At 41.6% G+C, this 10,746-nt stretch overlaps 1 protein-coding gene and 1 pseudogene across 2 annotated transcripts in view; both read right to left on the bottom strand.

Annotated features, from left to right (window-relative positions):
• Positions 1 to 1,255: 1,255 nt before the first annotated feature.
• Positions 1,256 to 10,746, bottom strand: part of CDK15 (cyclin dependent kinase 15) — a 111,730-nt gene continuing 102,239 nt past the window's right edge. The window contains exon 13 of one of the 2 annotated variants that reach the window (XM_056111814.1): positions 1,256 to 1,392. In XM_056111814.1, coding sequence (XP_055967789.1) covers positions 1,283 to 1,392 — 110 coding nt within the window. In that variant the 3' untranslated portion in view covers positions 1,256 to 1,282. The remainder of the gene's footprint in view (positions 1,393 to 10,746) is intronic. The other variant, XM_056111815.1, reaches the window with a different exon arrangement.
• Positions 4,426 to 6,582, bottom strand: LOC130021057 (pre-mRNA-splicing factor SLU7-like; annotated as a pseudogene).

The following is a 10,746-nucleotide window of genomic DNA, read 5'->3' as shown; positions in this document are numbered from 1 at the left end:
AACATCCAAGGGCTAGCAGTTGTCATTTAGGGCCCCAGGTTCTATTAGGAAGCACAACCAATCCATAGCTGCTAAATGGGAGGCCAAAATATAGTCTAGTTCTTATGGTTTAGTTATAGACAGGTCACCTGTGGTGATCTGATTGACTGGGGGGATAGGTTCCACCTTCATTCCTCTATTTAGACTACTATCCCTTTGACCCAAGAAGCAAAGGTCCATGGGAGGTTTTCTTATAACATCTAGTGGGGTCTGTGTTATGCTGGCTGTTGTAGTGGCCACTTGTTTTCCTGTGAAGAACTGCTTTTAGGATAGAATGGCATTTGGGGAATGCTATATGGCACCCCTTCCTCTTCCTAGAAGACTGCTCTAGAAGGCTGGGCTGTTCTAACTATGGGGATTCTGGAGAACAGTTTTATCTGTGATATTTGTGAATGGCTCTCGCTTCTCCATCAGGCTCTTGTATCCCAAGCAGTCAGGTGGAATAAGGAACTTGCTGTGCAGAAGTTTCAGCCTAAGAAGCTGGTGACTTCAATAATTGGATTCTCATGGGTCTTTAGAATGATTTTCTGTATAGTGTTGAAGATGAGCCAGGATTTCTCTGGCACCTGCATGTAGACCAGGTAGTCCTTTGTAGCACTCAAGTGTCTGATTGTCCTGAAATATGTGGGACTGTCCATTTTAGCACACCTGGCTGTCCATTCTAGCACAACTGGCCTTATTCTTAACAAAAGTTCTAGAATGGTTTGTCACTGTGACCTCTGACTCTATTTGCTGACTGAGAGAATGATATGGCTAGGGAAATTCAACATGTCCATTATAATCCTTTTTTCCACAGCTGTCAATTGTGGGTCTCACAATGACCTGAAAGTTCTTTATCACTAGTTTTTTGAGGGGGGTATTGGGGTCACATCTTCCTGGCTCTGTGCTCAGGGATCACTTCTGACAGTGCTCAGGGTACTGATCATATGTACTGTCAAGGACTGAATGTGGGTTAGCCATGGGCATGTCAAGTATCTTTCCTGCTGGCCTATCTCTTTGGCCCCTTTATTGCTTTTTTTTGAAAGTAGAGGAGACTGGAAATGTACATCACTGTTCTCCCTTCACAGTCTGGAAAGGTTGGGCTGCCTGTCCCAAGTGTGGAAATGAAGAGACAAAGAGGGACCCTTAGTCAGGGAACAGTCCCCTCCATCTTGCACCAACTGCGTTTCTCTTTATTTAGTGAAGAGTCTCACAGTTGGGGGCCACTTACCTGGAAGGATCTTGGTGATCTTGCCCTTTCTTGTCACCAACATTTGCTAAACCGGGTTGGATGGTGACCCTTCTGGTAGGAGGCCAAAAGGTCACACATTTCTGGCTTGAGACTCACTCCTGACACTGTAAACAAAGATTCCCCTGGAAGGAGGAAAAGAGAAAAGCAATCATCTAGCGGTAGTGCATTTGCCTTGTGTGCAGCTGGACCGGCCGAGCCGGGTTCGATTCCTCCGCCCTTCTCAGAGAGCCCAGTAAGCTACCGAGAGTATCTCGCCCGCATGGCAAAGCCTGGCAAGCTACCCGTGATATATTCAATATGCCAAACACAGTAACAACAAGTCTCACAATGGAGATGTTACTGGGCCCACTCAAGCAAATTGATGAACAACGGGAGGACTGTGACCATTTTTTTCCCACAAAATACTTTTTATAACTGCTGAAATACTTATCAGTAGAAAAAATGGCAAAGCATAGCCAGAATTATTTACCAATAATATATACTGACTCATGGCCTACTCACCTTACTGAATTACTGCCAAGTGCATTCAATTCAATTCAATTCAATTCAATTCAATTCAAACTTATCAGTAAGCCTTACTTACAACATCATGTTAAGTTGTTGAAGAGGGTGAAAAATACGAAGAAACAAGAAGACATAAACTAACAAGGGTCAAAAATGAGTTGTAAACAGATAATTATGACAACTCGTCTTCTAAATGTGCTAAGGAATACCCAGAAAAATGTCCATAAAATTTTGAAAGATGATTGTTTGGGTTTTTCAGTGTTTTTTTTTTCTGTTTTTGTTTTTTTATTTTTTGGTTTTGCAGGGATGGTTGGACCATACCTGGGCTATAGACTCAGAGTTTACTCCTTGCTCGGTGCTCATGGATCACTCTAGCAGGCTTGGAGGATGTGGTGTGGTGCTGGAGATTGAACCTGGGTTGACTGCATGCAAGACAAGTGCCTTAGTAGTTATAACTCTCTCTCCAGCCCATGATGACTGGACTTCTAGGGAGGATATCCCTGGCTGAGGATCATGGATCACTCCTGGCAGTTCTCAGGGGACTGACCATGTGTGTTACCAAGGACTAAATATGGGTCAGCCACATGCATGGCAATTGCCTTATCTGCTTTCCTATCTCTTTGACCCCTTTATTGCTTTTTTGAAAGCAGAGAAGACTGGAACTGCACATAACTGTTCTTCCTTCACTCTCTGGAGAGGCTGGGCCTCTCCAGAGGAACAAAGGACCAACAGGAACAAGTGTGTGCAGGAAAGAAAGTGTTGGAGAGAAGTGCAATAGTCTGCTATTGGTCAGAGAAGACAGGCTAGAAAATACACATGGCAAACTGGGTTAAAGCTCGTTGTAAAGGAAGTTACTTTCAAGCCCAGGAAAGTGGACTTTGTTCCAATGATGAAAAACAATGAGCATCATACTGGATTAGACATGTTTGGGAAATATTCAAATTCTGTTACATATTTTATTGCCTGTTTAAAAAGATTCTAAAGTGCAACTATAGTATATCTTAAGTATATGTATATATGTTCCTGTATACTAATTAATTAATTAATTAATTTAATAGCCCTGTCTCTTCTGATTCTGACATCTGGTTAGTTCAGAATGCTGAAAACTTTTCTTTATTTGTTTTCAGTTTGGGGGCACACCTGGCAGTATTCAGGGGTTACTCCTGGCTCTGTAATCAGAGATAACTCCTGGTGGAGCTTGGGGGACCTTATGGGGTACTAGGGATGGAACGTAGTCAATCTCATGCAAAGCAAGTGTCCTGCCAGTTATACCATCCCTCTGGTCTCAAAGCACTGACACTTTGTATTTTGATGAATGCTGGGGTTTGTTAAGCACATGTTGTTCCAGGAATGTTTTTTTTGTAATCTTTTTAAAAAACTAGTTTAATATTCACAATTATTATATATGGGCAATTACCATTTTTTTGGGGGGGGGGAGAGGGTATCCCAGTGGTGCTAGGGTGGCTGAGAACTGTGCCAGGCATGCACGCCAGTACTTCAGCTTATCTCTCTGGTCAAACAGTTATTATTCTGAACAAAGAGCACGATAAACTGTATCCTTCCTGATAAAGGACAGGATTTCTCTGTCCAGAGGCTCACGTCCAGATGGTCAAAGACCACGTACTGATCGGTGAGCACTGACTCCAGGATGACAATGTAGTGATATTTTCCATTTAAAAGCTAACACATTCAGTTGTCAGTGTGAAGTACAAGGAATTACTTTAAAAATAAAAATTTTATAACTAAGTAGAAAACAGAATTATTATACACAAGATGATCACAAGAGGATAAAATTATTCACATGTCCTACAAATTTCCTTTCAATGACCCAAAACTCAAGACAGAATAATTTGTTTTTAGCTTCAGATCAGAAAAAGCCTAGAAGGCAAAATAACAAATGACTGTCAGATAACTCTAATTATAGTTATTAGTTATGTTTTTTTTTTCAAAAAAAGCCCCAATTGAAAAAAAATAATCCTCCTTCAAAATGTATGATAACACTAAAAGGCTACATAAAAATTAAGGGCATAGTCTGAGACTTAATAAATGCTGAGAAGGTATTCTTAGTAGGTAGAGCAAGAGTCTTTTACATAACTAATATAAAGCTGGAAATGAAATATTATCTAAGCTAGTCAGAGATGTGGCTCAGTAGGAGAGAACTTGCCTCATACATGTGAGACCCTGGGTTTAATTCTGATCACTACCTGAGTTGCTCATTCAGTGCTTCTTCTTCTTTTTCTCTTCTTTTAGTTTTTCCTAATATATCTCCATATTCTGGCCTTTTTACTGATTCTTCTCCAGCTGTATGTATATGTACCACACATACACACAATATTTGGGGGGGGGTGGTCAGTCATATAATGTTCTAACCAACACCCATCACTTAACTAGTGTACATCTCCCACCACCAATGTCCCCAGTTTCTCTCCAGACCCTCCCCCCAACAACATACACAATCTTAATGTACCTCCTCTTTTTTTTACTTTGTTTTGATAATGTGGAGAGGAATGAATTTGCTATGCAACTTCTGGAAGTTTTATTAAGTCAGGCAGCGTGAAGAGCAGACATGATTTTTGCCATCTACCATCTTCAGCAAGCAGCTGAGAAGAGTACCACCACTGTGTATCTGGGGTGACATCTGTGACTAGTCACTACTGTCCTAGGAAGGGGGCCATAAGGTCGTCTGCCTCTGACATTTTATTCTATAAGTCTCTATTTCTTCCTCTGTGGATTCCGGGGTTTAATAGATAATATTGTACCATTGCTTCCTTTCATCAATCTGCATGATCTCCCTGACATGAAGAAGGTAGGCCTTCTCTGTATTCAGTGCCTTCTCCAATTTTTTGTATTTCTTTTCTTCATCATCACTATTTGAGCTGCTCTTTAGGTACTTCTTCTTTTTCTCTTCTTTCAGTCTTTTCTGATGTATCTCCATAAGGATTTGAGGCTTTTTCACTGATTTTCTCCAGCTGTATTTAGAATACATTCCTCTGTTTTGGCAAACTTCCATTCCAGCCTCTCCAGTACAGTAGGAATACTCGAAAAAGGAGTGACAACACTTGTATCCCCATTGACCATCTTTCCAGTAAGATCCCCAAATATGAGTGTGATCGTGGATCTTCACATCCTTCTCATATTTGGAGCAAAAGACAGCCTGTTCCTGCCCTTTGATGACTATCCTATGTCTTGAGTATTCTACAGAGTTTTCGGTTTGAGCTAAGAGCAGTTCAGCTGGAGGGGCATCCAGGTGTTCTTGGCCACCAAACTTTTCTAAGATGCTTTCTTTCTGCTGTTCTTTGAAGTTTTCTCTTTTGACTTTGAGGGACATATTGAGTTTCACAGGATCAGCTTGTAGATGCACTTCTGATCCTTTGTCATAGGCTTTCCAAGCAAACAACTGTGTCTGAGCTATCAAAATGGTATTGCCTGTGTATCTAGCAAAGTTATCACCCACAAAGCTCACTTCATCTGGATTCTTTCCTTTGTTGGCATTCTCTCTCATTGGGACTCTCTCTCATTGCTCTGGTTTTGTGATCATAGTAGGCAGAATTTGGATCTAAATTCCACAGATATTTTTGCAATATTTCTCGAATCCTAAGACTATGGGCAGTGATCCATCTCTTGGAATCAAAGTTCTGTCCAGGCATGTTAGTGTCATCTGTGTATTTATCTTCATCTTCATCTTCACTATTATGATCCTTCTCTGCCTGAGAAGTTGATTCCTCTTCTCCACACTGGTGTTTTGGAGAATTACCCGACTCCACTAATTTTCCTGAGGCTAATTCTTCTTGGAGTTTCTGAGCTTTCAGTGTTTTCTTTGACAGATCCACTTTGGCATATTCTTTCACAATTTTCATGTGTTCCTCTGGATTGTAGCCTTTCCACTGATCCCACTTTGCATCGTAATCAAACATCAGCTGAGGCTAAACATGTTCATCTGGAGCTACATTAGTACCTGTAAATCTTGCTCCAATTGGGCTGGAGCAATAGTACAGCAAGTAGGGTGTTTACCTTGCATGCGACCGACCTGTGTTCAATTCCCAGGATCCCATATGGTCCCCCGAGCACTGCCAGGAGTAATTCCTGAGTGCAGAGCCAGGAGTAATCCCTGAGCATCACTGGGTATGACCCAAAAAGAAAAAAAAGTGCTCCAATTCACCTTGATCTCTCAAAGCAGTATTTTTGGAGTGTGTCATGGACCCACAATTTTGTTTATTTTTTCTTTTTTAGATAACTTATTTTCTATTGCTGATTATGAAGAGCATATGATGTCACGCGGCCCCTATTGTAGCCACGCAATTTTGGATTTCTGATATTCTAGTAATAAGTCTGGAGGGATTACTGCCAAAAGCCACTGGGTTCTGAGATTGGTTTGTGTGCCTCTGGGATCATGGTCGTTCAGGAGCCAGAGGAGGTGTTCATGGGTGGCATGGCCCCACAATTTTCACATGCTCCCTTGCAATATTTGGTAGCTATGGAATTCTCTTTTACACCCCTCTTGTACCATTCTCCAGATGAGCTCTACTGCTTCCGTTTCTCTGGTGTGGTCTCTGATGTTTTAAAGTACGTCTTTTTGATGGATCAGCGTACCATGGCACTGAAGATATATACTGAGGAATATGAGGGTTGATGTCTTTTTCTTCTTCATCAATTTCTGCAGGAGCATTATCCAGTTTCTGTTGTTCTTCCAGCTCCTTCTTTCTCCAATCCTCTTTAGTCATTTTCTTTGGTTCCTCCAAACTCATTTCTGTAGATCCTGACAGTGGAGCAGCATTAGCTGCATCCATAGCAGCAGCTGCCATGGTAATTTGACCTTTCTGTGTCGCCACAAGTGACCAAAAAACAGCAGAAAGAAATAATTCCAATTGCTCACTGTTTATTTCCAGGTCCCGCCTTCTCTGGGCGACCCCTGCAGCAGCTTCCTGAAGGCATGCACCTGTACACTGGGGTGCTGGGCGCTGATGGCACCACAAGTGACATTGGTCTCAAGAGGCTTTGGACAGTTCCTCAACAGCTATTTGCCATTGATAGCAAGAGTGAAGGGTTTTTTGATGCTTCCTCTTAGGCTCACAACTTCTGAACAGTCATTTTGTTTTAAAATCGCAGGAATTTCAGAGTTTTTGGACCTGGAAACCATTTCATTCCTCTTTTATGTGAGAATCAAGGTGAGGATCACTTACGCCTTTTTCTTCCCCCCTAGAGTGCTTTCAATGCAGAAATTAAGGGCCAACATCTCCAAAAGTCAGTACTGGAGTTGGCTCATCCTGCAATAAGGGCATAAAAGTAACTTGCTGGCAATTGCTATACATTTAAGGGAGATAATGTAAGAAAAGCATCTTACATTGTTCCTGACATACAATATATTTTTATTTCTTTATCTTGAAGGGTGGAGAGGTTTGGCTCACATTTGGCAGTGCTCAGTAGCTACTCCCACTGCTGTGGTGTTTTGTTCTGTTTCGTTTTGTTTATGACCCACAGCTATGCTGAGAGCATCAGCGAGATACATTCTGAGAAAGAGAGCAAGTGGCAACAGCCACTGTTAGCAAAACACAGCCACAAAGCATTCTGCTTGGACATTGCTTTTTTTCTTTTTCTTTTTTTTTAATTATAAATTTATTTATTGAATTTATTTATTTATGAGAACAGTTACAAAGCTTTTGGGTTTAAGTCTCGGTCATACAATGATGAAATACCTGTCCCTTCACCAGTGCACATTTTCCACCACCAAAAACCTCAGTATCCCCCCCACCACATTCTACCCCCCACCCCTACCTGTGTGGCAGACGATGTCCATATACTCACTCTCTACTTTGGTTACATTCAATATTTTGACACCAGATCCACCACATTATTATTTGGGATTTTCCTCCAACAGTCAGACATACCAAAAAGGCAACATTAGACAATTTGTTTTCTATTGATTATGGCTAGCATATGATGTATGAAATTCATCATATGAATTTGATGATGTTTGGAATTCTGAAATTTTAATAATTAAATCTGGAGGGATTTCTGCCAAAAGTTGCTGGGTTTCAAGTTTCGCTTGTGTGTCTCTGGGATCATGGCCATTAAGCAACTTGACCAGTAACCTAAGTGACCGTTAGTGGGTGGTGACTTGGGGTCTCGATTGGGCGAGTGAGGTCAAGGGCTGGCACCACCCCATCCCATGAGGCCCCGCATTTCTCAATACTGCTGGCCCAAACCTGACTGTCCAATGTCCTCTGGAAGATGGTGGCCACTGAGCCATCAGGGGGAATACGCGGTGGACATTGCTTTTTCAAGGTTAATATCCTGATGGTCTGGCTCATTCTAAAAAAATATGGTGTAAAAAAATATGGTGTAGAGCATTTTCTCATGTGTCTTTTTGCCATTCAGATTTCTTCTTTGAGAAAGTTTCTGTTGATTTCATCGCTCCATTTTTTGATGGGGTTGGATGTTTTCTTCTTGTGGAGTTCAACCAGTACTTTGTATATCCTTGATATCAACCCTTTGTCAGGTGGATATTGGGCAAATATTCTTTCCCATTCTGTAGACTGTCTTTGTATTTTGGTCACTGTTTCTTTTAAGGTGCAGAAGCTTCTTAGTTTAAGATAGTCCCATTTGTCTATCTCTGTTTTCACTTGTTTGGCCAGTGGCGTGACATCTTTGAAGATTCCATTAGCTTCAATGTCATGGAGGGTTTTGCCAACCTTGTCTTCAATGTATGGATTCTGGTCTGATTCTGATCTGGTCTTTAATCCATTTTGATCTCACTTTTTTACATGGTGTTAGGCAGAGACCTGAGCCCATTTTTTTTGCATGTAGTTGTCCAGTTTTGCCAGCACAATTTGTTAAAGAGGCTTTCCTTGTTCCACTTCACATTTCTTGCTCCCTTATCAAAGATTAAATGATCATATGTTTGGGGGGAGATGTCTGTATACTCAACCCTGTTACATTGGTCTGCAGCTCTACCGTTGTTCCTGTACCATGCTGTTTTAATCATTACTACTTTGTAATAAAGTTTGAAGTTAGGGAGGTTGATTCCTCCCATTTTCTTTTTCCAAAGAATTGCTTTAGCTATTCGTGGGGGATTATTGTTCCATATGCATTTCAGGACTGTTTGTTCCATTTCTTTGAAGAATGTCATGGGTATCGTTATAGGCATTGCATTGAATTCGCACAATGCTTTGAGAAGTATTGCCATTTTGACAATGTTAATGCTCCCAATCCGTGAGCAGGGAATATATTTCAATTTTCTTGTGTCCTCTTTTATTTCCTGAAGTAGCATTTTGTAGTTTTCTTTGTACAGGTCTTTTACTTTCTTAAGCTGATTCCTAGGTACAAAGGCACATGAGAAAATGTTCTACATCATTAATCATCAGGGAGATGCAGATCAAAACAACAATGAGATATCATCTCACACCACAGAGACTGGCCCACATCCACAAGAACAAAAGCAACCGGTGTTGGCACGGATATGGCGAGAAAGGGACCCTCCTTCACTGCTGGTGGGAATGGCGACTGGTTCAGCCCTTTTGGAAAACAGTACGGACAATTCTCAAAAAATTAGAAATTGAGGTCCCATTTGACCCAGTAATACCACTCCTGGGAATATATCCCAGAGAGGCAAAAAGGTACAGTTGAAGGGACATTTGCACTTGTTTATTCTTTGCAGCACTGTTTACAATAGCCAGAATCTGGAAAAAACCTGAGTGCCCGAGAACAGATGACTGGTTAAAGAAACTTTGGTACATCTACACAATGGAGTACTATGTAGCTGTTAGAACAGATGAAGTCATGAAATTTACATACAAGTGGTACTACATGGAAAGTATCATGCTAAGCAAAATGAGTCAGAAAGAGAGGGACAGACATAGAAAGATTGCATTCATCTGGGGAACACAAAGTAACAAAATAAGAGACTAACACCCAAGAATAGCTGAGATTAGTACCCGGAAGTTTATTCCATGGTTTGGAGGCCAGCCACACATGCTAGGGGAAAAGGGAGCTCAGATAGAGAAGGGAGAACCAAATAAAGGGTGTTGGGAGGATCCTCCCAGGATGGGAGATGCATGCTGAAAGTAGACTATAGACCAAACATGATTGCCACTCAATGCCTCTTTTGCATAGCACCCAATAGGAGAGAGAGAACAAAAGGGAATGCCCTGCCACAGAGGAAGGTTGGGGTGGGGGGAGTTAGGGGGGTGGGAGGAATATTGGGATCAGTGGTGGTGGAGAATAGGCACTGGTGAAGGGATAGGTACTTGATCATTGTATAACTGAAGCCCAAGCACAAAAATTTGTAAGTCTACAACTGTACCTCATGGTGTTTCACTAATAAAAATTTTTTAAAAATAAAATAAAATATGGTACATTTTTCAGAAGGAGAAACTTTCAGCTTATATCTTAACAGTATGATGTGCTGGAGGAAGCTGCTGACAGAAGGGAAGCAGGGACTCTGCAGAGCCCTCTGCCTCACTGGACGAGGTTGTGGGGTCACACAGCTGCTTGACTTGAGAGAGAGGCAGCAAATTTTGCCAAGGCACAGAAATCATCCTCACAGGGACATTTTTTACAATCCATTTTATGTTCCACTTTCTTTTAGCTCCTGTCAGAGCCAGAACAGCCAGTTATGTGTGGTACATTACCGGGTCCTCTCAAACCAACTCAAGTTCAAATTATCTTGGGAGCATCCAAAGGGATCAGTGTCCTAGGGAAAAAGAGAGAGGAAGGGCTGAAATTCGGGCAACTTGCCTCTCCACCAAATCAGGGAGGGAAAAGAAAAGAGAGCACAAGGAGGAAATAGAGAGGGCAGGAGAGTTGGAGGGGAGAAAAGATGAGGAAATAAACAGGAGAGAGAAGAAAAGGAGCGATAGTACAGTGCATAGAGTGTTTGCCTTGAATGTTGCTGACCCAGGTTGAATCCCCAGCATCACATATGGTTCCTGAGCCATGCCAGGAGTAAAAACTTAGCACAGCCAGGTGTGGCCAAA

The sequence above is a fragment of the Sorex fumeus genome, unplaced genomic scaffold (assembly GCF_029834395.1).
Source record: "Sorex fumeus unplaced genomic scaffold, SorFum_2.1 ptg000014l, whole genome shotgun sequence".
In the NCBI taxonomy this organism is placed as follows: Eukaryota; Metazoa; Chordata; class Mammalia; order Eulipotyphla; family Soricidae; genus Sorex; species Sorex fumeus.
Note: the sequence above shows the minus strand (reverse complement) of the source record. Positions and strands in the feature narration are given on the sequence as shown.